This window comes from Natator depressus, chromosome 10 (genome assembly GCF_965152275.1).
Source record: "Natator depressus isolate rNatDep1 chromosome 10, rNatDep2.hap1, whole genome shotgun sequence".
Taxonomy (NCBI): domain Eukaryota; kingdom Metazoa; phylum Chordata; order Testudines; family Cheloniidae; genus Natator; species Natator depressus.
This window is the reverse complement of record NC_134243.1, coordinates 8,887,584-8,914,567: the sequence shown is the minus strand read 5'-3', so window position 1 is coordinate 8,914,567 and position 26,984 is coordinate 8,887,584. Positions and strand designations below refer to the sequence as shown.

The following is a 26,984-nucleotide window of genomic DNA, read 5'->3' as shown; positions in this document are numbered from 1 at the left end:
GCCCAGGGATCAATCTGCCCCACAATCTGCTCAGGATCCTGAATCATAACATCGACTTGGGTTAGCAGACGTTGCAGCTCCCCTTTAACGCTGCGAAGAGCTGGCACAGCATTGCCCTCCAAGGGCCGGATTCTGATCTCATGCACCAGCTGTTCTGTGGTGTCGCCCCATTGATCTCCCTGCGGTTACTCCTGGGAGTGTGGGAGAGTTGGGCTCTGCTAGCCCGACTGAGCCCACCATGAAACCCGTGTCACCGTGCCATGCTGGGAAGCTGTTAGGGGCATTTTGACCCGTCCTTCCTCTCTCCAACCTGCCAGCATTGGAAAGCCATAAATAGGGCCATAGCATCAGACTCCACTGGGATACCCTGGGCTGGCTTGCCAGAACAGGGAGAGCAGTAAATATTTTGCTCAGAAGAAAAAGAGGGTGGCTATTCTCTGTCATTAATGAGGATGCTTTGGGTCTGATCCTGCACGTGCTTCTGCGAGTAACTGCCCTGCTGATCTCAGGTGTAAATGCTTATGCTCAAATAAATTGGTTAGTCTCTAAGGTGCCACAAGTACTCCTTTTCTTTTTGCGAATACAGACTAACATGGCTGCTACTCTGAAAGGTGTAAATGCTGTTACTCCCGGGCATCAAGAAGTCCAGGATTGGGCCACCAGCCTGTCCCTTCCAGCTATGAAACTGTCAAACTGGGGAGCAGAGCAGGAACTTTCCCTGTTGCAGTCACCTGTCTCTGCCCCTTCCCTTTGGCCTTTCACAGCCAAGCCTCCTCTCGAGCCCAGGCACCTCGAATCTGCCAGGTTTCTGGGCCAGATGCGAACGTGGATCGCTGAGCACAGCCGCGCTCCCCTGAGCCCCAAGGGCATCTGCCGAGCTGCGGCGAGGGAAGCTCTTTCCAGGCCCCGGCACTTCCAGGTGTTGGCCCCGGAGCCCTGCACCCAGGCCTGGAGCCCTGAGCCAGGGCTGGGGCAGACAACCCAAGCCTGCTGCGGCGGCTGCTTCAGCTGGAGGCAGCCTGTGCAGCTTTCTGCAGTCCCCACCCGCCCACGCAAGGAAGTGGTTACATTTCTCAGAGAGGAAAAGGGAAGTCAGGCTACTTCAGAGCGAGAACTCAACTCCTGCCTTTCATTCGGGGCTGGCTCAGCGGCTGTTCGTGTCGACTGTCCAGAGTCCATGAACTAGCGAACCCGCTTTGGAGAGAGAGATTTTCACCCTGCCTTCCTCAGCTTCTCTTCTCGGTAAGTTGGCTGGAGTGTCTTCTCTTTTACCACGGGAACGGGAGGCTCGTCCTCTTCTCCTAGCGGAGTTACTGGCCGTGTGTTTAACCCCGGAGTGTGCCACCAAAAGAAAAATCTTTGTTCCTTTTACTTGAGCAGAACAGATCCCGAGCTACGAGAACGGCGCTGGGACTGGAATGAATGTCCCCTTCCCCTTTGAATCAATAGGGCCAAAGAGCTGTTGGCTTTTTTTTTCTCTCTTTCTTAAATGTTTCTTTTCCATTGTAGCATTTTTCCCCCCCTAGGAGGCCTGAAAGCTCCACGGATTTGGAACAGATCCCTGAGCGGGGAGACCGCAGAAATTAATGGAAACGGTGTGCTGGACCACAGCCCCGTTAGCCCTGCTGCTGTTCCCAGATCCCTCCCCAGGGATCCCCTCTGCTTGCCCGCTGGGTCTGACTCTCCCCTCGCTTACACGGCTCCCTTCGGGAGAGTTACTTCTGCGTTACACCGGTGGGAGTGAGAGGAGAGTCAGGGCCTCCGCGCCTTCCCCTCCTTGATTTCCCCCCTCTAGCCCTGACACTGACACTCGAGGCGAAGGTGGCTCTTGGCACATATGCCTCGAACCGGCTAGGGGTGCTCTCTTCCCAGCCAAAGGGACAGATCCTGCGCAGATTCCTGCATCACCATGTGGGCAAGCGAAGAGGGAAGTGCCCTCCTGGGAGCTCCGAACGGGGCGCTGATCTGCTGGATGCTCCGCTCTTGGATTCGGGGCTTATTGCCGAAACCATCAGGCTTTGCTCGCGGGGCAGAGACCTCGCAGCAGCAGGCAGACAGAGAGCTCCTCCCAGTCTATCGGAGAGGAACTGCCTCGGCTCTGGTGATCTCTGGCCGCCTGGGGCGGGGGGAAGGTGCCGTCAGTGAAATTGGTGCATTTGGAAGAAGGAAGAGAAAATCCTGGTGAGGAGCCGTTGTCACCCTCAGCAATGGGTTGCCGCTGGCTCCCTCTCCTGGGGGGGGGCAATTCACCACAGTGACAAGGCCAAGCCTGAATCCCAGGGGAAATCGATGGGTCGCAGGCCCCTGAGTCACACAGTGTCACCCCGCCGGGTTGGCTGGAGAGGAGGAAAGGAGAGAGCAGAGCGCCCACCCCCACAATTTAGGGAGCGGATGGGTAGAAAGCAGGGGCCTCCCCCTCCCTGCAGTTGTTGCTGGAGTTGATGGGATTGACCGTTGAGGCCCGAGGGCACTGTCAGTAATAGGGGGCTGGGACAGTGGCCTGACTTGCTCCCATCCCTGCTCTGGGTCTCTCTCTCCCCAGGCTGAAGCAGGACAGTGGAGATGCAAACTTAACCCCTGTGCAGAGCAGGGTGATCAGACGTCCCGACTGTATAGGGAGAGTCCCGATATTTGGGGCTTTGTCTGATGTAGGTGTCTGTTACTCCCCACCTCCTGTCCTGATCCTTCACGCTTGCTGGCTTGTCACTTAGTGCAGAGCATGTTAGCTTGCCTAGCGCCACCTCCCCCGGAAAGGGCCAGAGGAGCATTGCTGGACTCCCAAGGGAACATTGATTCTGCCTAGTCTACCAATAGAGCCCCCCTGATTGACCGTCCAGCGGGGCAGGGGTTAACGCGGATGACCCGCCTGGCTCAGGGCGGGGGCGGGGAGGACGACTATATTAAGCTGCATGTGCTAAATACAATTTCCTGCTGAGCGTTTTCACTAGGGGAGGCAGTAACAGCAGAGAGGCTGATCCAGCATTTTGCCCGTTTCTGACCTAATTCAGCACTCCCCACAACATTTGCAATCAAGGCCCTTCCTTGTGAGCAACTTCCTTAGCTTGGGGCGGGGGAAGAGAAATTGCCCAGCTCTGGATCAAACATTCAGTTACTTCCCCCAGCCTTTGTCTTCATTGGTGAGGCCTTGAGCCTGGGCAGAAAAGGAGTGAAACGAGAGGAAGTTATCTAATTCTAAGCCATATCAGCGCTGGGGATCAACTCATCTGTCTCAGGCAGACAAAGATCCTCAAACTTGCCTTTGTTTTACTTGAGAGAGCAGGTGTCTGATTGTTCCAGGGCGGCGATGTGCAGCCAGCAGATTCAGGAGGTGAATGGGACCGGCTGTTGGAGTGGATGTTAGTATAGAATGAAAGGTGACGAGCAAAGGGGGGCGGAATTTTTCCGGACCCTTTTTTGGTTCTTTATTGTGCATAAAGGAGACCAAAAAGCTTGTTTTATTAACCTCTGTCCCGCTTTGTCCTTGCATTACAACTTCAGCTCTTGTATAGTCTGCCCGGAAAACAAATAGTGGGGCTGTGAAATCAGATGCCAGGCAAGTGAAACCTAACCTCGGAGGGGAAGTGATTATTATTCAGATTGCTTAAAACGCTTGGGTGCAGGCAGCTGGCAGCAGAGCGTCTCCATTTTTAACCATGCAGCCTCCAGCGCCTTCGAGGGAGGGTGAGGAAGGCAGCCAACGAGTCCTCCTGCAAAAGAGTGAAGGCAGAACTGGATATTCCCAAGGCAAAATTAAACAAAACTTCCCCCCTCCTGATATTATTTTAAACCTTTCAGTCTGTCTTGATGCATCAAAAAGAAGGGAACGGGGACACAACTCCCCTTTTCTCCTTTGCAGCTCACTGTTAAAAATGACAGAGATGATGCACCCTTCCCCCAAACCCATCTCTCCTGAAGCAAGGTCAGCTGCTTAGTTCTGGTTAGCACCTTCACGTTTTCTGCTCCAAGCTTTCCCTAACATTAGCAGCCAGGACCAGCTTCTCAAAAATGCCCTGCTTTCAATGGGAGTTAAACACCTAAATAGCTTTGAGGAGCTGGGCCCAGGCCCCTATTTGCAGCCAGTTGTATTCAGACCGGCCTCCTTAAGCACCCAGCGCAGAAGCCTGCTTGCTTCCTGTGCATCTCACGGCAGCAGTGCAAATGGGATGCGCTGTGGCAGGTTTCAGGACAGCGGCAGCACTGCGTTGTGATCACTGAAATCTAGGGTCTGTCTGGTTCTCATTGGGTCAAACGAATCCCCGGTGTAACCTCATTGACACTTTGATGGGATTATAGCATAGTCCTTTGATGCTCATAACACTGCCCAGGGTTGATGCTGGTCACGTTTCCCCCTTGCAGATGATACGTACAATCCCGCAATAATACAGAACCTTTGCATTTTTAATACAACGGCCTCCAAAGCTACTTAAGCTTAATTCAATAAGGTTTGTGAAGGACAGTGCAGGAAACTGCCAGATCTGTCACAGCCGGCATTGTGCACTTAGATTTATTACGGGTTTTACAGCTGTGTGCAAATCATCCAGCCTGCAGGACTGCTTGCAACAGGGTTAGTAGGATCATTGGTTTGATCCGCTGTAGTAAGTCCTATGTCCTCCACCATCTCCAGATATTCTCATGAGCAATTCCTTGGAGGGTGTGGCTGGGTGTCACAGCTGTTTGAAGCATGGGTAGATGGCACATTATGTGCTGTGGATCTGAGCTTTGCTGGGACTCAAACCACTAGGCATTGGGTTTTGCTAATTCCTGTGTGTGGGGCCCTGTTTCTCTTGCTCTTCATAGGGAGGCTGGAATCTGTTATTAGAGACGTTCCCCCCTTCTTAGCATTCACAGCTGCCAGAAAGTGGGCAATGCTTTTTTGCCTCCAATAATAACAAGCAGCAAACGCTGCAATTAACATCCTGTCTGTCCCATCCAAGGCTGGCGCAGAGAACCATGGCAATTTCTGAGGACTCCTCATCAAATTGACTTCTAGGTTCAAATTACCTCTGAGTGCAGCCCAGCTCAGCAAACCGGAGTCTGTTCCTTATCCGATGGTTCCGGTTCCTTCCATAGAGTTGGCCGAGGCCTGTTTAAAAGTCAAGGGTAGGTTAATTAAAAAAAAAACAACAACTGTAAAAATAACCCCTCCCACTCCAACACTGAGTATTTCAAGAAGCAGAACAGTGGTTCTTTCATTATGAATTCTGTACACTGGCAAAAGCCAGCGGTGAGCTAAGCTAGTGGAAGATATTACTCATGATCTACACTGGGGTTGAACAGCCAGCTTGCTCTTAATAAAAATGTAGACTGATTGCTGAGGAGAGGCAAAGAGAAAGGAACGTTTTAACCATAAGAGTTGAGATGTTTCTAAAGAGGAAGGAACTCACAGAGGAACCAAAGTGAGGCAACTAAGATGAAGCAACCAAGTAGGCTGAGAGATTGCACACTGTTGTACAGTGTCGGCAAGATAGTTTCCAGAAGAAGAGGATGACTTCTCATTTAAAAGGTTCTCTGACTTGGGAGCAACTTGTTAAGACGATCATGGTTGATTTTGCTAAGAGAATTTTGATTTTGGTTGATTTCGGTATGGAAGCATCTTGAGGCACATGCGTGCTGGCCCCTGAGCCTTTTAGCCACAGCCTCTGCTGTGTTTTGGGATGTTCAGCGCAATAGCTGAGCATGAGCCAGAATAAAACCGGTGGCATTTGTATTGACTAAATCAGAAGCTGGACTAAAGCACGCAGCATAGTGACTGCAGACGGAATGACGCCGTGTGTTGCGTGGGCAACGCCAGCCATTAGACAAAGCTCGAACAAGCACATCTACAAGAGCTACCAGGTCTGACTTGGCTGACTGCATCTCAGAGAGGCACCTCCCAGCAGCCAGACAATGGTTCCTTCTTTTGCAACATTCTGCAGTGGACCCAGCTGGAGGCAGGAAGCCAGGCTAGATGGGCCACTGGTCTGATTCAGCATGACAAACATTTGATCTGAGGTCAGCCTCTTTAATACTGGAATGCCTCCAATCTAGCCATAAAATGCATCCTTATAGGGCAGCCGGGGGTAACTGGTACAGCCCGCTGCTCCATTCAGGGCGGTGTTGGTGGGAATGGATCACATGATTCTAGCACCAGTGATTGGGAATAGTGAACTGGAAGGCAATCCATGGGGGACTGCCTGGCTCAGGGGATGGGGACACGGAGCATTTCACCACTCGGGCACCAGCTTGAATCTAATCACGGTTGGTAGTGACAGAAAACTCTTCTCCGCTGCCATTTGTTCCTTGGCTGTGAGCGGCTTGATGCTCCCTGTCTTGGTACCATTCCCTCCAGGTGTCTGATCTCATCTGGGCTGGGCTGGGGCAACGTTAGGGGAGATTTGCACTAAGTCTGAAGCTGCCCGACTGTCCCCCTTCTATAAATAAATGGAGGACTGGCCTCTCTAGGGCAGTCAACCCAGCACTGAATTCACCCCCTGCCCCCATGGAGACTTAGTGGGGACACGGCCCCCAGTAGGTGACTGTGTCCAACTGCTTGTGGCTTTGAGGGGAAAGTCAGGAAGAAACCTGAGCCATGGGAAAGAGAAGATTCCCAGCCACAGACAGTCTCCTCAGCACGGAGGCGTCCATGAGGACTCCCAGATGGGGCAGGCTGTTCCCAGTGCACTTAATTCCCAGGCCCGCTGCTGCTACATTCTGCTGCTCGTAGCTGGGGCATCTGAGGAATGTGACAGGCATGTGAAGGAGGGGTCTAAGGCACAAGGATGGGGAGGGGTTAGCACAGCCAGCTGCTCTGTGCTCCAGCTGATGGAGGTTAGTGGCTCTCTGAGATCACACTGAAGGTCCTGGCCAGGAAGAAGGGAGGCTGGCAAGGCAAGCAGCAGTTCCTCTCTGACACTACGAACTTGAAGAATTTTGCACTTCATTCATCTGCAAGGAACCCCAATTCTGGGCTTGGTGCATGTGAATCAGCACCAGATAGGTCACCTCCCCTTTATTAAGGGGCCAGTCAGGACCGTCCATGTGAAGTGGACTGAATGGCACTACTGATATGATCTGCTGACAGATAGTTATGTGCCAGTCACCTGGATTAAGAGGCCATGGAACAGAATGATTTCCTGCACCTCCGCATCAGTACAGCAGACTTTCCCATAAACCGTGTGTAGCTATAAACCAAGAACAAATGTGTCCATTTGGATGGAGCTGTTCCAAGTGTTTTTGGTCCTGACTTTTCTGCCCAATTCTTATCTCCTCTGCCCCAAATGCTGAGAGCTTCCCCGATGTTTATAGACATTGCAGAAACCAGAAATCCTGCCTAATGCGTCCATTTGACTGTCACCGCATCCTCCCCCTTTTTATCTCCTTCCACTTGTTGCATCTTGACTTTATCCACCCTACACTGCGAGCTTTGGGGCAGGGACTGTCCTAGGTACGTGTCTGCACAGCAAGGAGCAATGCACTGCCCCGATTGCGGCCCCTAGGGGCTACCACAATGCAAAAAAGTAATAACAATACAGCTGATTTCTATGAGAGCATCAGACTAGCCACAAAAACGGATTGAGATCACAAGCGACTTTGTGTTTAGCCTGCTCCAATCCCCTCCTGTAAAACCCCAGCACGTGCTTATGTGCTGAGTCTGTTTGCTTCTGGAGCAGGAACCAGCGCCAAGAAGGTTCATGAGTGATTAGAAAGTCCCTTAACATTCTGAGCCAGCTTCCTGTTTTTTAAGGTTATCAGGACCTTTTTGCTTCCTTTAAATGCCCTGACTGTGATAGGTTGCTGCCAAAGGGCCATTCCAGGGAGACTTGCAAAGGGAACTGGGGGAGGCCTCGCTGTGTGCTTCCAGCAATAAGGCTCGACTGGATGGTAATATCATTGCGAGAGTGCCGGGTCCATTCTGTGGGATGGACCATGAGGCCCTAGCCTAGCCTCTTCTCATTTTGCACCACAAATCTCCCTCCACCAAAGCCAAAGGCATAAGGGGAGTAATTTACCAGACTAAATTAGTAATGCATTCCAGCGCTGACTTGTGAGAATCAGACCGTCTTAAGAAATGCTTGGGGCTACTGACCAGAAAGGGCTGGCCAAAGAGAGAGGAGTGTGTGACTTACTGGCTTTTCATCGGTTGGAAATCTAGGTTCAAATCCAGCCTTAGGTTAACAATGAATTGGTGGGTCCTCATCCTAGTTCCTAGTGCTCCAAACAACTACACAGGTCATGATTAGTGGAACTGGTCCGAAATCAAATCTGAAATTCAACAGAGATAAGTGCAAAGTACTACAGTTCAGAAGTAAAAATAAAATGCACAAATATAAAATGGGGAATAACTGGCGAGGCAGGAGTGCTCCCGAAAAGGAGCTGTCATACAGTGTCCAATTGTGGGCATCATGCTTTCGGAAAGATGTGAACAAACTGGAGAGAGTCCAGAGGAGAACGTCAAAGTCAGATTCAGGACTCACATAATTTGTCAGACCACGCTGTTTATTAGCAAAGCGCTTTGCTAATGCATCCAGATGTGAGCCCCTCTCTAAGGCTCAAGATAACTTATTTATACAGCTAAGCCAAAGCCAATTTAACATAAGAGACAAAAGAAAGCAGAAATATACATACATATCTTATTTGCATACTAATGTTTACCAATCTCCTAGCTCAGTAGGAGCTCTAAGTTAATTAGTTTGAGGACCCATTGTCTCACACTCCTTAATGTTTCTCTTCCTGACAATTATATTTCAACAAACCCTTCAAGCAGCATTTCTTTAATGAATTATAATTTCAATATAATTCATTCTACTTTCACAATCCCTCCTTTTGGTCAAGCTACGCAATGACCAACAATGACTGGGTTCCACATATCAATCGTTCTTTATCTCTTTGTTCATCAGTGATATTTAAAATCATCAAATTAGCACTCTGGTTTGGTTCCTCTGTATCTGTGTATCGCTGCGAGAAACTGCTGAATTGGAATTCATTTGCAAATTGGATACTATTAATTTGGGCTTGAATAGAGACTGGGAGTGGCTAAGTCATTATGCAAGGTAGCCTATCTCCCCTTGTTTTTTTCCTACAACCCCCCCCCAAGACGTTCTGGTTAAACTTGGATTATTGCTGTGCACATTGTAAGATGAGCTATTGCCAGCAGGAGAGTGAGTTTGTGTGTGTGGTTTTTGGAGGGGGGTGTGTGTGGGGAGGGGGGGGTGAGAAAACCTGGATTAGTGCTGGAAATGACCCACCTTGATTATCATGCGCATTATAAAGAGAGGTTTCAAAGAGGGATGGGCTATTACCAGCAGGAGAGTGAGTTTGTATGTGTGTCTGTGGGGGGGGGGGGGAAAGGGTGAGAAAACCTGGATTTGTGCTGGAAATGGCCCTCCTTGATGATCACTTTAGATAAGCTGTTACCAGCAGGAGAGTGGGGTGGGAGGAAGTTTTGTTTCATGGTCTCTGTGTGTATATAATGTCTTCTGCAGTTTCCACGATATGCTATGCATCCGATGAAGTGAGCTGTAGCTCACGAAAGCTCATGCTCAAATAAACTGGTTAGTCTCTAAGGTGCCACAAGTACTCCTTTTCTTTTTACGATTTGTTTTAAGTGGCTAGCACAATCTATTACCTCATTGGTGTTGTCTGGTATATACACACAGCAGTCTTTTCCAGTGAGAGCACAAGTCCCTCCTTTTGCCACCAGCACTATGTCCAATGCCTGACGGTTTTGGAGGGCCATCTGTCGGATTGCCCCTGTTTCTTTGGCCAGGGCTCTTAAACTTTCTCTGGTTTCATTTGCCATTATTTCAACTACTGCTTGTAACCTTAGGAGCCTTTTTGCATGGTGTATTACGCCCCCTAATGGTATTAAGGAACCACCAGTGGCCTCTTCCCAGGTTAAGGGGCTTACGTTATTTACATACCATTGGGCATCTGTTAAGTCCCTTCTTTTTCCCCTGAAATTGCGGAGGCGTTCTCGAGGGAAGGTTCCTAGCACTCGGAATTGTGGGAAGAGTCGGGCAGGATAACAGATTCCTGACCAATTAGCTGGTAGTTCGGTATAAGCTCTGGTCCGACACACCCAGTGATGGCCTATTAAGGCCAGGAAGGGTTGGTTGCACCCATTTGTCATACAGGTGTTTGCAAAGGAGGAGAAGTATCCCCCAAAGGGTACAGGGTAATTCTCCTTACGAGGAGTGGTGTTATTTGCATGACATTGAAAGATTATATTGTTTTCACTAAGGTTACTGTAGGGGGAACATGAGTGATTTCTCTGTTTGATCCCAGGTTGAGAAAAAAATTCATATCTCCATACCTGGCCTGCCACTTTTTAGTTTTGTTTGAATAATCCCATACACCATTGGCCACAATATGCTGAAGGCAATGGCTTTTCCCCAGATCCAGCCCTGTCCCATTACACACCCAACACCAATGACCTTTTCCCTCCACCACACTTATCCATTTAGATGCATTTATTCCCACCGCTTCCCAAGTGTCACTGCTGTTCCATATTTTGTTAAACGGACGAGGCCCTCCAGTGAGGTCTGGGGACTTGAGTGGGATAGCCAGGACAGGAACACCAGTTTGAGTGTGGGCTGGGATGTTGCTGCAGACCCAGCAATTAGAAATATTAAGGGTCTGAGCTATCCACACCTGCTGCTGGATAAAAGAATTGTCATCATGGTCTCCCCAGACCGTAAGATACCAGCAGCCGAGGAACAGGCTGAGGCGCGTGTTGGAGGCAAGGCTCTTTTGGTTCTGACAACCTCAACGGAAGGAACCGCAGTCACGGTTTTACGCCCACCAGGCAGTAGGCGCTAGGCTCGCTACTGCTTTTTTTTGTTCGTCGTCTGCTTCTGGCAACCCTTACGAGAGCGTAGATTGTAAGGTATTGCAGACTGTTCCTCTGCGTCTTCTTCTGGAGTCAAAATTGACTCTGCGTTGTCCTGAGGTGATGATTGGTTCTCTGGGGATGGTGCCTTCTTACACTGTGAAGCATGTATCCACGCTGCGATGCCAGATAGTTTAACAGCCGTCTGTGTGGTAAGCAGTACCTGATGAGGACCCTTGCACCGGGGCTCCAAGGCGTGCTTTCGATGATGGCACCGTACGTAGACCCAATCACCTGGCTCGAGGTTGTGGCAAGCGTCGGAGGTGGGTTCCGTGGGCCAGGCGACTCGAACCTGTGAATGGAAGTGACTTACAGCTTGCATTAGTCCCTTGCAATACTGAAGGAGCGCACTGTGAGTCAAGTTCAAATCTGGAACGGGAGTAATGGTAGTCATAGCTCGCATAGGGCGTCCCATAACAATTTCAAAGGGACTTAATTTATGCCTTTGGGATGGAGTGGATCTCATGTCCATAGGGGCTAATGGTAAGGCTACTGGCCAGCTTAATCCTGTAGAGTCACAAATTTTAGCACGCTTATTCTTAAGTACACCATTTCATCTTTCATCTGCACCTGCACTCTGTGGGTGGTAGGGACAGTGCAGCAGGTGTTTGATATGCAATATACGGTCCAGGTGTTGAACAAGTTGTCCGGTAAAATGTGTACCCCGATCACTGGACAGAGTAGCAGGAATTCCCTTGGCAGGCATAATATAATTTAACAAACATTTGGCAACAGACAGTGAGTCAGCCTTGGGACAAGGAAAGGCTTCAATCCAACCGGAGAATAAACATACCGTAACCGATATAAATTCATATTGTTGACACTTAGGCATTTGTGCAAGAACGGTGCTTGAGGCAGGCCCCGGAACCCCTGGGCCGCTTTTACAGGTTTACCTGTAAATATTATGGCTTTGGCAAATGGTACAGGCTGCACAGTGGCGGGCTGCAAAAGAGCTAAAATGGGGGGGCCCACCATCCTGTCTTTGTTACATCCCCTCCTTTCTGACATGCGAAACACGTGTAGCAGGGCGGCCAGAGATGGGTAGAGTGAAAAGGGGGCTACAAAGGTTCCAGTAGGCGAGCGCCAAAAGGAATCGGGATGTAGAGAGCAACCCTGGGCAACCCAGGATTCTCTCTCAGTTTCTGGGGCAGAGTCTTGGAGCAGGGTGAGGTCAGTGAGGGACCAGGAGGGTAAGAGGAGAGCGGAGAACAAGGGAATCAGACATTTCGACTAGGCGCGCTGCAGAAGCCACAGCACGTAGGCAGGGGGGTAAGCCTTGGGCAACAGGGTCTAAAGTGGCAGAGAAATAAGCCACTGGGCGGTTCTTTTCTCTGTGCATCTGAGTGAGAACTCCAAGTGCACACCCAGATTGTTCGTGGCAGAAAAGGGTAAAAGGCTTAGAATAGTCAGGCAGCCCTAAGGCAGGGGCAGAAGCCAAACCCTGTTTGAGGGAAACAAAGGCAGAATTGGCCTCAGGGGGCCACGGCATGGGGTCAGGCACAGAGAATCGAGTGAGTTCCTGGAGAGGTTTTGCAAGGGAGGCATATTGGGGAATCCATTGTCTGCAAAATCCAGCCATGCCTAAAAACTTCCGGACCTGGAGTGGGGAGCGGGGTCGGGGAAAGTTAAGGATAGCTTGGACGCGGGTGGGAGAAAGTGCACAGGAACCCTGGGAGAGGAGAAAGCCAAGGTATGTGACAGAAGCTTGACAGAGTTGTAGTTTAGAGCGAGAAGCTTTGTGACCCTTATTTGCTAGGGCAGTAAGGAGCACTAAAGAGTCAGTTTCAGAGGCAGACAATGAAGGGGAACAGAGGAGTAGATCATCTACATATTGGACTAGTGTGGACCTGGACGGGAAAACAAGGTCAGCAAGGTCTCGGGCTAATGCTTGGGAAAAATATGACGGGCTTTCAGTATACCCCTGGGGCAGTGTGGTCCATGTGTACTGTTGCCCCTCATAAGAAAAGGCAAACAGGAACTGGGAGTCAGGGTGAACCGGGACAGAAAAGAAAGCAGAGCACAAATCAACAACAGTAAAATGAGTTGCATCTGGTGGGATAGAAGCCAGAATCTTTGAGAGGGGCAAGTTTTGATTCTGTCCACCTATGATTTGCCTCTTCCCACCACTGCATGAAACAATCAACCTCTCCTTTTGCCAATTTAGTTTTAGTTTGTCTTTTAAGATGTCTACTCGGTCTTTGTCCCAAGATCCTAACAGTGGCCACTGAATTTTGGGATTCTCCTGAGTTAGCCTTTTGCATTCCCATACACATCTTCCCTCCCCAAGGTCAGCCTTTTGAAGCCATCCCCCACCCATGTCATGAGGTTTTCTGTTCATTAAAACACAACAATGCTAGTAACAAGACAAAAAGAAAAGGAGTACTTGTGGCACCTTAGAGACTAACCAATTTATTTGAGCATAAGCTTTCGTGAGCTACAGCCCACTTCATCGGATGCATCCGATGAAGTGAGCTGTAGCTCACGAAAGCTTATGCTCAAATAAATTGGTTAGTCTCTAAGGTGCCACAAGTACTCCTTTTCTTTTTGCGAATACAGACTAACACGGCTGTTACTCTGAAACCTGTCAGTAACAAGACAAACACCACAGACAAACAACACAAAACATAGATCCATGGTATTCTGAGTTATTCTTCCGCTGGCGCCAGCTTGCTTGTAGAGTCTAAAAACAAAAGAAACAATTTCCACCCCCCTGGTGGGGACAGATCATTGCTTCATAATAATACCACTTTCTTTTACGAATTTCCTTGCTAATTGCAGGAAAAACAGAAGAATTACCTCCAGGCTGTCCTTATTTTGTTCTATAGTCAGGCTGTTCTATAGTCAGGCTAGTGAATTACCCCACTCACTGATCATTTATGAAATTCATGAGGTGGTGTACCTCAGTTTCCCCTCTTGTGCAACAGACCATGTTTGCAATAGTTTCTCTTTCGTACCAAGTTATAAGTTTATTCTCAGGTAAGAGCTGAGACACAGCTTCAGATTTTAGCACTATACACACACACAAAATTCCCTTTTGCCTAACATCCCTTGCACTGTGATTACTCTTTTACACAACTGTACCCCGATTACACTTCCATCTTGTACAACTAGACACAACCAGGAGCAGCCAAGTTAAGTTCCAATAGAAACCCCTTACATCCTTTAGTGATTTTGATTACATTACCCAATAGTCAAACAATTTTGATCAGATTCTCTCTCTGCCTGCTGCCTGCAGCAGTCCCTTATAGACCATTTCTGTGGGAAAAGGGTCCATTTTCCCTCAGAATAGCTGTAAAGGCTTCTGGGGACAGAAGCGTAGTGGTGGTAGTAACCACTCGACCTGACCCCCTTCGCCTAGACCATTTTTCCAGAAATTTACAGGAGTCCGGACTCTTCCTAAAATACATAAACTGAGCCGGCATTCCTTTAGGGAACTGTCCCGACTTAGACTTCTGGTTACCCATACAGGAGGACTTTACACACCAATCACACAAGAAGGAAAGTCGGGTTCATCAGAGCGATGCCCAGTGCAACACACAAAAGGAGCCCACAGGCTACTGCCTCAATCGCCCTTGCTTTCACACCAAGGGTTTTACCCAAGGCGTGGTGCGGCTGCGATTGTGCAGATTTCACTCACTCAGACCGTGGGGAGAGGAACCCTTTGGTCAGGCGATCCCCGGACGGAGACGGCGCCCAGACTCAAACATACCACAGGGAGGACGGATAGACACAGAGACAAGACAGTCCTCAGTCCGGACAAAACACAGAAATAATTACCTGACCAGATTCCTGATGTCAGATCCCGGGATCCCTACTAGAACAGAGTGGGAACCAACAGGTTCGATGGCGTAGACTTCACTGTAGTCATGCACCCTTCCGTTCTGGCGGAGGACCGCTCGGGCCAAATGCCCAGGTGCCGGCTTGCCACGGCCGTCCTAAGAACAGTCAGGAGTCACACAGCCCCAGAGAAGACGGTTGCCATCTCAGTGGAACCTCCAAATTGTCAAAGTCAGATTCAGGACTCACATAATTTGTCAGCCCACTCTGTTTATTAGCAAAGCGCTTTGCTAATGCACCCAGATGTGAGTCCCTCTCTGAGGCTCAAGATAACTTATTTATACAGCTAAGCCAAAGCCAATTTAACATAAGAGACAAAAGAAAGCAGAAATTGACAAATATACATACATATCTTATTTGCATACTAACGTTTACCAATCTCCTAGCTCAGTAGGAGCTCTAAGTTAATTAGTTTGAGGATCCATTGTCTCACACTCCTTAATGTTTCTCTTCCTGACAACTATATTTCAACAAACCCTTCAAGTAGCATTTCTTTAATGAATTATAATTTCAATATAATGCATTCTACTTTCACAAGAGCAACACAAATGACAAAAGGTTTAGGCAACCTGCCCTATCAAGAAAGATTTTAAAAAATTGGTTCGTTTAGTCTTGAGAAAAGAAGACTAACGGGCAACCTAGTAACAGGCTTCCAATATGTGAAGGGCTGCTGTAAAGAGGACTGTCATCGATTGTTCTTCATCTCCACTGAAGGCAGGACAAGAAGTGATCAGCTTAAGCTGCAGCCAGGGAGATGTAGATGAGCTATTAGGGAAACGTATCTGTTAGGATAATTACGCTCTGGAATAGAGTTCCAAGGGGGACTGTGGGATCTCTGTCCTTGGAGATTTTAAGAACAGGTTGGCCAACATTGGTCTAGGTGTACTTGGCCTACCTCAGTGGAGTGGGCCGGACTAGATGACCTCTCAGGGTCCCTTCCAGCATTACATTTCTATGGTTCTATGAAAGCCAATTGAAGACAATGGAGTTATGCAGATTTACACCAACTGAGGAACTGGCCTTTGGTTTCAGTTGTCATTGAACACCAATGTGAGAATCACCATGAATCTGCCGAGTCAGGCAATGATTGGGTGACCAGTGAGCAGATTCCAGTTTACTGCCCTTACAGTGGCTTGATCCTTTGGTGGCTATTTCCTTTAGATGTGGCTGACAAGGGCCGTCTTTTAACCTGGCTATTACACCTGTGCTTTTTCACTTTCGTTCCAGCTGAAAAGCCATGGCCTACCACAGCTTCGTGCTTGAACCAATCAGCTGCCACTCCTGGAATAAGGACAGAACCCGTAAGTATACAGATCCCTTCTCCTCCATGTGCCCTAGCACCAGGGGGTGAAAACAGGTTACGCTGATATAACTGAGTTAGCAGAACTGGCCCATGGTATGGATGGAACATGCTGCACTGGTAAAGGTCCCTTTTCCCAGGACCCAGCCTCAGAGCGCAGAGTGCAGAGCTGGCCACACTGGCTTCCCTTCAGGGCTGGCTCACAAGACTGCTTCCCGTGTTCTCCCCAGCCACCGCTCCCCCCAGATGTGCAGTCTGTGGAGACCCCTTCCATATGGCTTTGTCAAGTGCAATGACACACTGGGCTGGGCCTATGACCTAGTCATGCTGTTTGTCAGAAAGAAGAGACACAATGTTCATCCAGGTTCTGAGCGCCTTAAACTTGGCAGAGGGGTTTTCAAATCCGGGACCCTAACAGAGAGAGGGGGCCATTTGCAAAGTCCAAGTCCCAGTTCCAAACACCCAGCAAGTCTGGTGGAGAGGGGGGGGCGGATCCCAGAGTTTGCTTTTGTCCTGTCTCTGAAGCAGTTCGTACAGAGGGATAATGCCCAGGAGCAAGTGGGGAACACATCTGGGAGATGTTCCAGCAGGCTCCCACTCCATGTCTCCCTAGCAGGAGATTGGGGTCATGTAGGAGGAGGCTCAGCCCAGTGCAGCCAGCTCAGAGAGAGGATCGTGCAGCCCCGTTTACTTGGAGCCAGGCGCACCATATGTGCTGCATTCCAGGGGGCCCAGCCCCCATGGTGCAGCCGTGGGTAGAATCGAGGTTGGAGGGAACAGACTGTTACTGTTAGTAACGCAGATAAATACATTTCAAGACAATCTGAGCTGCCTTTGTGGCCTGTTGGCAGAGCCCCAGGGCGATTCATGGTGAGTGACACTGTCTCCCCAGCCGTGGCGCCCCGGGGTGGAGGGTATAAAAGGGCTGCAGGGAGCACGGAGTGGCTCACCAGAACAAAAAGCACGTTCAGTAGGGGGCAGGGGGAAATGGGCCATACGGCTGGCTGTAGGCAGGATGGGGTGGGCATAGGGGGCCAACTCTCGACAGCTGGCATTCCAAAGGGAACCTCCCAGCAGAACGGCTCACCCGAGGTGGGCGGAGCCTCTTCTGGTGGTGGGCGGGGCCTCTTCTGGTGGTGGGTGGAACCTTCTTCCCACTTGCCAGTTTAACTCGGAGCTGAAAATCAACGCCGGGGGCTGCACAGTGGTAGCAGACTGGGGCATGGATGGGCTGGGTCAGAGGCGCTCAGCGGGGACAATCCACATTCAGCTGCTCCCCTCCAGCACTAGGTCTCACCTAGCTTCACCCAGCTGCCTCTTCCCCTTGTGCTACTGCCCTCAGATACTTGGGGCCTTAGCAACGGGAAAGATCTAAGCTATGCTTGAACAAGGCCTCAGGCTCCCCTTCGTGTCCCTTTTAAAACCTCCACCTTCCTGCGTAGAGGCCCCTGCCCACCACATGCTAGTGCCAGGTTCACCAGCACGCAGGCGCCGACTTTCCTGCTCCGCCCCAGGCTCCACCCCCAATCTGCTCCTTCCTCCAACCCCCCGCCCCCCGCACCTCTTCCTGCCCCTGTTCCCCCCCCCAACCCTAGTGTGCCCCGTCCTCGCTCCTCCCCCTTGCTTCCTGCACCCCGCGAAACAGCTGATCCGCGGCGGGCAGGAGGCACTGGGAGGGAAGGGGAGGCCCTGATCGGTGGGGCCTGCCTGCGGGTGGGAGGCGCTGAGGGGCGGGGGAGGAGCTGATAGAGGGGCTCCCAGTGGGTGCTGAGCACCCATCATTTTTCCCTGTGGGTGTGCCAGGGCTGGAGCACCCCCGGAGTTGGCATCAATGCACCAGCATGTGCGACGTTTCTCTCCTAGCACCTCTCTTTGTCACTGTACACAGCGACCCCCCCCCCCCAGCCCCTCGTCACAAGGCAAGGGGGATGTGGCTTTCAGGAGCTTTCCCACAACAGCGAACTCAGTATCCACGCTACAAGCTGGGCTCCGGCTCCAGACTCAGGGTCACAGAGCAGGCAGCCCCGGGGAAGGTACCAGCAGTGGAAGGTTGAACGAGGAACGGCTGGGGACTGGGGTTGCTCAGAGCGAGCCCCTTTGAAGTGTACAACTGATCCATTGGCTCTGGTATTCGGCCTCCGGCTGCAGCTGGCAGCTGTTGCCTAGCCAACCTCCCAGCCCCTGGCACTAGTCAGGGTAGAGGCTTTCCTGCCTGACCCTTGCGGGCCATAAGTGAACACCCTGAAGCTTGAGACTGGCCTTTCTCACCATGAGCTTGGCCTGAATAGCCACATGCTATTGTCATGCGCATCCGGCTTTTCATTGGAACCCAGCTGCAGTACTTAACCCCTCGCGCCCCCTGCCGCCCCCCCCGCCCCGGCGGCTGGTCACGTAACCGCTGTTACTGTTCCACAGAGCTTGCCATCTGCCCCAACAACCACGAGGTCCACATCTACAAGAAAGCTGGGGAAAAGTGGAACAAGGTCCATGAGTTGAAGGAGCACAACGGGCAGGTGACAGGTGAGACAACGCCTCATTGGGCCAAGGGTCCCCCTTCTCTGAGAGCAGCCAGGCAACACTGCCCCTAGACACAGCCGCCTGCGAGCGACGGGGCTGGAGGAGACAGATCCCCGGCGACTGGGAGGGCTCCCTGCTCGGCAATGCGCTCAGAAGGACGCGCGTGTATCTGCAGTGGGAGGGGGGGACTGGTGGCCTTGCGATCTTGTCCCAGCTGCAGCCAGAACCCCTCAGGCTGCACTTGGTCATCTTGCTAACTAAGCAGGGTTGGGCTGGATCAGCCCTTGGACGGGAGGCATCCATGGCACACAGCCGTGCTGCCGGAGATTGTGGCGTATGCCTCAGCAGGTGGTGCGCTTCCCCTCGTCAGTACTGAGCCCAGAGTCCCAGCATGGTGGTAGGGGGCGCTGCGCTGTCTTTCAGAGGAGATCCTGACCCAGGGTCATTAAGATCCCGGGGCACTTTCCACAACAGTTCATGTACTGGCTGAATTCCCCATTGGTCTCATTCTTCACTCCCTGTACTGAACGGTTGTGTTGCTGTATGCTGTCAAACAGCTGCTATGTTCCACCCCGAGGTGGCTGCATTTCAGGGGTGAGTGAAGGAATTTATATAAATTGTTAAGCAGTGCGGGATCTTGTGAAAGGAACAGTGGAAATCTAAGCTTTTGCTGATAGCCAGCTGAGGGCAGAAGCAGCTGAAAGGACCTCCCCAAGGTTTAAATTGAGGGGGGAGTTGCAGCTAACAGGAGAGATGGCTTTAAGCCATCATTAAAGCTGATCTGGGGCAGGGACTGTCAGGTGGCAGCATCTTGGACTTCAGGACCTCAACACCCTGTCACTGCAAGGACGGGGAGAGACAGAGGCTTGGAGTGGCATCAACAGTCTCCAACTGGAACAGCATCCAGCCCTGTCCTGCCCCTGGTAGGCCTTCTCGGGAGGGGATCGATCCTACTGCCTCAAAATGAATACGCTTGCAGCTTCCCAACCCCAAAGATCTGTGGTTTGACAGGCTGCCTAGCTGACTCGTTCTAGGAGGTTGTGGCTCTGTAGCAGGAACCCCACATCCAGCTTGGCAGCCTGGGGCACTGAACGTGAAATGGCACGAGCGAAAGGGGCAGGGCGGGGGAGGGGGGAATTCTGGAAGTGGAGGCTGGCAGCAGAGGGGGAAGGAAAGGGCAAGGGTGCCCTCTGCTGGCCATTTTGTTGGTTTCGTCTCGCCAGCTTTCCAGGGGGCAGTAAACTGATGCCGGCAATGGAGATAGGGCTTTGGGTCAGGCCCAAACACCCGTACCCCTGAGGCCCCTTAAGCCCAGCTGTGAATGTGGTGACGGGGGAGGGGCTCGAAGAGCTGGGGAGAAAGGAGTTTGGGAGCACAGTCATAGATCTTCAGGCCAGAAGGAACCATTACATCATCTAGGCTGCCCTCCCTCAGCATTCCCCGCCCCCGCCCCTGCCCTACCCACACGGCTCTCTGCGTTTCAGGCATCGACTGGGCCCCCGATAGCAACCGCATCGTGACCTGTGGGACGGACCGGAACGCCTACGTGTGGACCCTGAAGGGCAACGTCTGGAAACCCACCCTGGTTATCCTGAGGATCAACCGCGCCGCCCGCTGCGTGAAGTGGTCCCCCAAGGAGAACAAGTTTGCTGTGGGCAGCGGCTCCAGGGTCATCTCCATCTGCTATTTCGAGCAGGAGAACGACTGGTGAGTCCTGGCCCTTTGGAGCCCTGGGGGACCGTGCTCCAAGGGGGTCGGGCGCCTCTGCCCTGCCGCTGAGTCAAGCACCATGCTACCTGCTTGTCTTGTGCCCTAGGTGGGTTTGCAAGCACATCAAGAAGCCCATTCGCTCGACCGTCCTCAGCCTGGACTGGCACCCCAATAATGTTCTGCTGGCTGCCGGTGCCTGTGACTTCAAATGCAGGTGAATTAAGAGTCCTTGAGGAAACACTGAGCCCCGGGGATGGTAAGGAACAGGGGGTTCTGGAAAGGAACAGGAAGGCTGCTTTCTAGTGGGGCACCCTCGCCCTGTCTGGACTGACATGCTCTTTGGTGCTCCAAGGTTAGAAATGGGGCCGTGTTGGGGTTTGGATGATGACCCCGCTGGGGTTAGGGCTTGCACAGAACTGCCTCTCCCTTTGCTGTGACCTGTCACTTTCCTCAGGGAAAGCGGATGTCACCCTCCTTCCCTGTTTATTTCTGACTAGAAGTGGGCCCTAGGTCAGAGAACCCCAAGCTTTGGGGAAGCCCTGACTCTGGATTGGATCCTAGCTGTGCAGCTCAGGGCCATCGCTGGCTCTTCAGAACCAGAAACGTCCACTGGGCAAACAGCAAAGCCTCTCATGTGAGAGTAACAAGGGACGATCATGGGACTAAAATAAAGATCAAGGCAGCAGCCAAGAGGTTGGGTTTGCCAGATCTAGGCAGGACTGGGCCCTCCAGGGTTGGGAGTGTCATTCAGGACCCGGGATGTGTGAGGGGAGTCTCCATGTGGCAGCATTGCCTCCCTGGCTGATGATAAAGCAGATGGTATCTTGGTGTCAGTGCCTGCCTTAAGCATCCATCAGGCATCTTGGTGTCAGTGCCTGCCTTAGGCATCCATTCCGATTTGTTGTTCCCCACCCTAGGGGTGTCTCATTAGTGATGTGGCTCAGCTCCCTGGCAAAAGGCCGTCATCTGTGGCCCTTCTTAACACAGCTGGGCCTGGATCAGGAATGAGTGAGGCCTGTCTGGGAGGGAGAGAAAACTCCCCCTTCTGGGTTCTAACAATGCTCAGCTCTTCTCTGGAGCTCACCGTTCATCCCAGGGGCACAGAGAGGGCCAAGGGACTTGCTCAAGGTCACACCAGCCAGGATTACAAAGCTGGTCGCCCAACTCCTCAGCCAGGGCCCAGGCTGCTGGACGCTGCTGCTTCTCGGGCTACCAGCACCGTAGCCACCATTCATCCAGCAGCCCAGATCTGTGCTTCGGCTCCCCATAGGATTTTCTCGGCCTACATTAAGGAAGTGGAGGAGAGGCCGTCCCCCACACCGTGGGGCTCCAAGATGCCCTTTGGGGAGCTGATGTTTGAGTCAAGCAGCAGCTGTGGCTGGGTCCACAGCATCTGCTTCGCTGAGAGCGGCAACCGCGTGGCGTGGGTCGGCCACGACAGCACCGTCTGCCTCTGGGACGCCAACAAGAAAACGGCGTAAGTGGGACTGTTTTCTTTAACTGAGCAGGATGTGCCAGCTGCAGCCAGGACACCTGCATCTCCAGTGGGGCTGGCTGGACGCACAGCGGGGCAAACCCCAGCTCGTGGGAGAAGCCCTTGTCTGCACAGAGCAGGGAGAACCTCACTGTTTACGAGCTTGGGACTGCAATTTAAGGCCGGGTGAAGGGCTGAGCTGGCTGCAGGTAGCTTGGAAGCTGAAGCGGCCGGGAATTGGGTATTTCTGACCCGAGGCTGAAAGCCTGGCTCCGCCCCATGCGCTGATCAACTGTCAGGGGTCATGGGGCTCTGTAGTCAGAGGTCTGGGAATGAGCAGGGTAGGTTGCTAGCACCGGGGCTGACTGCTGAGCCATATGCGGTTCTAGCCTCTCTTGCTTCTCTGCTGGTGCTGCAGCCACCTCTGGGGGCAAAAAGTGGCAGCAGTTGGACACTCGCAAATAGCCTAGGGCAGCATGCGAAGCCTGAATCCAACACACTGCATCCAACGCCATCTCCTGCCCCTCTCCCAGCCACGTACCAACCCAGCCTGATCTTGCCCTGCCAGGCTGCCAGGGCAAGGAGGGGACCACGCCTCTATCTCCCCTTTCCATTGCTCACCCTGTGGTGCTGGAGACCAGGATGGGCTCCGCCCAAGGAAGGGCCGGCTAAACCTGGATGCAGTCTGGCTCACTGCTCGCGCTCAGGAAATCTGGGGTGCCTGTTACGTTCCCTGGTGGTTCCAAGGAGGATATGATGTGAAGCCAGAAGGCTGCTCAGAGGTGCTAACTGCTCTTGGCTTCCTCTCCCCGCCTAGCGTCGCCTCGTTGTCTGTGGAGACTCTGCCGCTCCTAGCTGTCACCTTCATTACCGAGAACAGCCTGGTGGCCGCGGTAAGTCTGTGGCTCGCGCTGGGAAGCTGAGTGGCTGCTCTGGAGTCTGGCAGCACTGAGCAGAACACACTGTTGGTCTTTCCCCAGGGCCACGACTGCTACCCGATGCTCTTCACCTACGATGAGAGCCAGGGCTCGCTGACCTTTGGTGGGAAGCTGGACGTCCCCAAGCAGAGCTCCCAGCGTGGCCTGACCGCTCGCGAGCGCTTCCAGAACCTGGATAAGAAAGCCAGCACTGAGACCAACAACGTCATCCTGGAAACACTGCACAAGAACAGCATCAGGCAAGTGGCGGGTGTGGCACCAGGAGACCCTGCTGCACGTTAGTCCTGGAGACAGGGTCAGGGATGGAGCTAAGTCCTGCCAAACCCAAACTCCAGAGCTGCCTCCTCACTTCAGTTCTGACCACAATAGCATGGGAGTGGCTAAAGTGGAGGCTTGTACTGCAGGAGGCCAAAAGCGGAGGCTTGCACTGCAGGAGCATCTCCCTGGCCATTCTGCCAAGACAACCTGCCTCCCCTTGCTGGAGCTCACTTGCCTTGTTAGCTGGGAGAGCCCCTGCTGGTGGCCTTCACAACTGAAGGTGGTGAGTTGGGTTGCACGATACAGAAATTTGGGCAAAGCTCTCCTGTTGGAGCCAACCCTCCCGTGTGGCAGGCATGGAAAGGTGGTAGGTGTTAAAATAACCCCAGAGCTTAATAAACTCCTGAGTCGAATACGCCGGCTTCGAAAGACTATCAAATGTTGAGGCCAGGGAAGCCAAATGCCAGCTGACTTTCCAGTGTCTGTCTCTGCTCTCCAGCCAGATTTCCGTGATTGCCGGTGGCAAAGCCAAGTGCTCCCAGTTCTGCACCACAGGAATGGACGGGGGGCTGAGCATCTGGGATATCAAGGTAAACAATCCCAGCAGGGACCGGAGAGGTGTTTGCAAGTTTTGGGGCTTCCTTGGGTCACCTCAGATCACAGCCTGAGGGCCAGGCCCTGCTCGCAGTTCTAATAGTGTCTGTGCCTGCACTGCGGCCAGCTGCAAAAGAAAACAACACGCAGCCCCGCAGCCCTTCTACACGAGCGCATTGCTGGCTCCGGGTAGTGGTACTTCTGCAGTCACTGTGGGTGGGATTCTCAAACGCACCTGGCGTTGGCCTAACTGCTCCCAGGCCACCTCTGAGCCCTTAAACAAGCAGCGTTTTTATTTAGCGGGATTGTTTTCAAACTGTTGGCATGAAAGACCCAAAGAGCAGGGGAAACCTCCACAGACATTTCAAATTACTTCTTTGGGAGCCGTGTGTTGTTTAACCACAGTTATTAGGCTGTTTATAAAGCTAATCTCTGCCCTGATTGCGCTTTCTAGTTGCTTTTATTACACCTGTTGGCAGCATTTGGCCGCTGATTAGCAGCAGGTAACAAAATTCACACTACCTGGAAGGACTTAGCTCAGAAGCCTTTTGCCTGATTACAAGGCTAGACAGCAAGAAGGAAGCTGGGTTCTCTCTGTTTGAAGGTGCTTGGGAGACGTTATATTGTAACAAAAGGTTCCATTTCATGTCAGCATCCCACTGATTTGCAGTTCTGTGACACCCAAATGTCTGGGAGCTACGGCTCAGCACCGAACGCTGCTTGCAGGCCAGTCCTGGTACTGAGAGCACATACCCTTTACCTAACACTGCACTATCCAGACTCACAAAGCCACCGCGTGGTTCCCCAAAGCAGTGCTAGGAGCTGATGGCACTGAACGCTAGCTGTTTGCTGGTGCAGGCATATAGCTACGAATTGTTATTGCCCCTGCCAATGTGCCATTCTCTGCTGCCATTGGCTAGCTCCAGGAGGATCTATGGTCACAGGAGGCTATTTCCTCGCCTTCATACCCCACAACATGGATCAGCTTTTCAACCTTTTCTTCTGTTGAAAGCTATTCAACAGGCCAGAGGGAGCGTTCCACGCCGGCACTGCGCCCATCACAGTCACTCTCACATGAGCACGAACGATTGAGTCGTGTAATAAACGCTGCTTGGAATGGGATCAGACATGCATCAGAATGAATGCCGCCTCGCCTCTGGCTCTCATCTGGTGCGACTCCACCCATTCCAGCACAGCTAGTAACATTCTGCGGGGACACTCTGTCCATGATTTGACCTACCCAGATAGTTCTCCAGGCTAGTGAGGAATATTCCTGGGATGGTATTTTTAAAATTCAGCCTGATCAAAGGGAAATTTAGAACATGACACTAGCCCTGCTGATTAGAGGATCCTGCAAAAGAAATCAACACACCCAACTGGCTCTAACAGACAGGTGACTTGAACAGCCCTTTGGAGCAATGGAGAGCTGTAAATGCGAAGCACCACAGAAGAGCATGCCATGATTTCTCCTCTTGGTGCGAGGGGGGCTGGGGGGGTTGGGGCATGCTAGCCTCTATTTTTACATAGATGGCCACAATGTCTAGCTATGCCCCCCCCCCCGCAGCATAAAACAAATACAGGCCATGGTCTACATCAGAGGTCTCAAACATGCGGCACGCGGGGTTATTTCCTGCGGCCCGCCAAACTCCCCATGCCCCCTCCAAGAGTTATTTCCTGCAGGCCACCAAGCTCCCCTCCCCCCAGCACGCCGCATCCCTGCTCCTCTGCCTACCTCCAGGTGCTTCCTGCCGCCAAACAGCTGTTTGATAGCACTTAGCGCTTTCCAGGAGGCAGAGGGGAGGAGCGGAGAGCCGCACACACAGGGGAGGAGGCGGGGCAGGTATTTGGGGAAGGGGTTGGAATGGGGGCTGGGAAGAGTTGGGGCAGGGGCAGGGCCGCATGGAAGGGGTGGGGTGGGGCTTTTGTACCTATATATGAAAAGATGTCAGTGATGCGGCCCTGGGGCCAACATACTAGTCCTCATGGTGATTCGAGTTTGAAATCCCTGGTCTACATCCAGTTTTTGCAGTGTCGGTGGGTCCACACTAAATCACACCCTTAGTGGTAGAAAGATATTTTACAGAAATGTGGCTTAGTCCCCTTCCCATATGGAATCAGTTATACCGGTATGACTGTGTCCACAGTAGCGGGTGGTGTTGCAACACTAACTCTAGCAGTACAGATAAAGGAGTACATCTCGCATGTGTAGACAAGGCTTACAAGATGAGGGTACAGGGGGCCCTGCATTAGAGAGGTGCTGGTTGAGAGGCAAGGAGCCTGCTGCAGGAAGCAGGCATATTTCCATGGCTTGTGCTTGCACTCTGGCCGAGCGAGCCAGTCCCCGAATTTGCAATGGCCAGGCTGCCCAGACGTGTTTATTCATTCACTGTGCTCTCACACGCTCGGAGAAAAGTGTTTGTTAGAAATCTGTGCTGTTTTCCTTGTAGAGCCTGGAGTCCGCACTGAAGGATCTCAAGATCAAGTGACAGAGTCTGTGGGGAAAGGCCATTTGCAGCACCGCCAGCCTCACTCTCTTATTCCAATTCTGCTTGCTTCTTTTTCTGTAAGATGTTGAGTTTAGATCAAGACGACTGATATTTGCAGAGACACATCTCCCCTGGCAACGGTACAACTGCCTGGGCTCAAAGGCACTTGGGAGAGTTGTCAGCTGAGGTAAATTAAGTACAAAGAAATTAAAGCGTTTTTTTTTTAAAGACTTTTTTAAATTTTAAAACAGTGCACCTATGCTGGTCATAAATTGCTTAAAAGAAACAGAAAATAAAGTGTCTTTTTCATGTAAATCAAGCGGCTGCTTTTTTTCTCATATATATTGATGTCAGTATCACTGTTAAGTTCTCCCCCAGGTAGCAGATATCATGGGGGAGTCTCCTAGTGCTGTCTCCGCGTCTGTTTCACACCTCATAACCACTTCCTGTGTCAAACAATTGCTGCACTGCCGCCTTGCACCCTTCATTGCCAGAACAGCAGCAGCTTTTGCCTGGGAAAGGCTGGGAGGGGTTCTGCTCATGCCTGCCTCAGCCACGTACAGCCCCACCCAGTCTGCTCGAAGACAAGCAGGTTTCCCAACCTGCAATGCTGCTGCGCTGGTTTCATAACTCTACCTGCAAACACGTGACCCAAAGCTTGCACCTCCAGCGGGCCATCCTCGCGGTTGAGTTCAGCACAGCTTCCAGACAGGTTGGGGCTTTTCAAAAACGCGAATAACAAGCTGTGTGGTGTGTGGCACGTTATCTTTCCAAAGCACTTAAAGATACAAGGGGAAAAAAAAAAAAAAAAAAAGATCGTTCCCATTGGATTTTAACCAGTCATGTCCACTTCTAAACGTCTCCTTCTCCAGGCAATGCCAGGTCACTGCATTGCTTCCTGCTCATTTATACAGACTTCCAAGGATCATGTTCTGGCGCTCAGCTAGAGGACAACTCTCTCCCAGTAGCTGAGTGGCATTTTTGATTGTTGGAGTTTACATCC

At 51.8% G+C, this 26,984-nt stretch overlaps 1 protein-coding gene across 2 annotated transcripts; it reads left to right on the top strand.

Annotated features, from left to right (window-relative positions):
* Window positions 1-1,075: 1,075 nt before the first annotated feature.
* ARPC1B (actin related protein 2/3 complex subunit 1B) lies at window positions 1,076-26,267 on the top strand. 2 transcript variants are annotated; one of them, XM_074964567.1, is made up of 10 exons: window positions 1,076-1,242; window positions 15,932-16,005; window positions 18,420-18,524; window positions 20,006-20,228; window positions 20,338-20,445; window positions 21,502-21,708; window positions 22,523-22,598; window positions 22,686-22,886; window positions 23,405-23,491; window positions 25,943-26,267. In XM_074964567.1, exons 2-10 carry the CDS (start codon window positions 15,942-15,944, stop codon window positions 25,979-25,981), a joined length of 1,110 nt encoding a protein of 369 aa, XP_074820668.1. In that variant the 5' UTR covers window positions 1,076-1,242; window positions 15,932-15,941; the 3' UTR covers window positions 25,982-26,267. The 2 variants fall into 2 exon arrangements, with proteins under 2 accessions (XP_074820668.1, XP_074820667.1); XM_074964566.1 differs by having other exon boundaries at window positions 1,077-1,242; window positions 22,686-22,882; window positions 23,401-23,491.
* The last annotated feature ends 717 nt before the right edge of the window (window positions 26,268-26,984 follow it).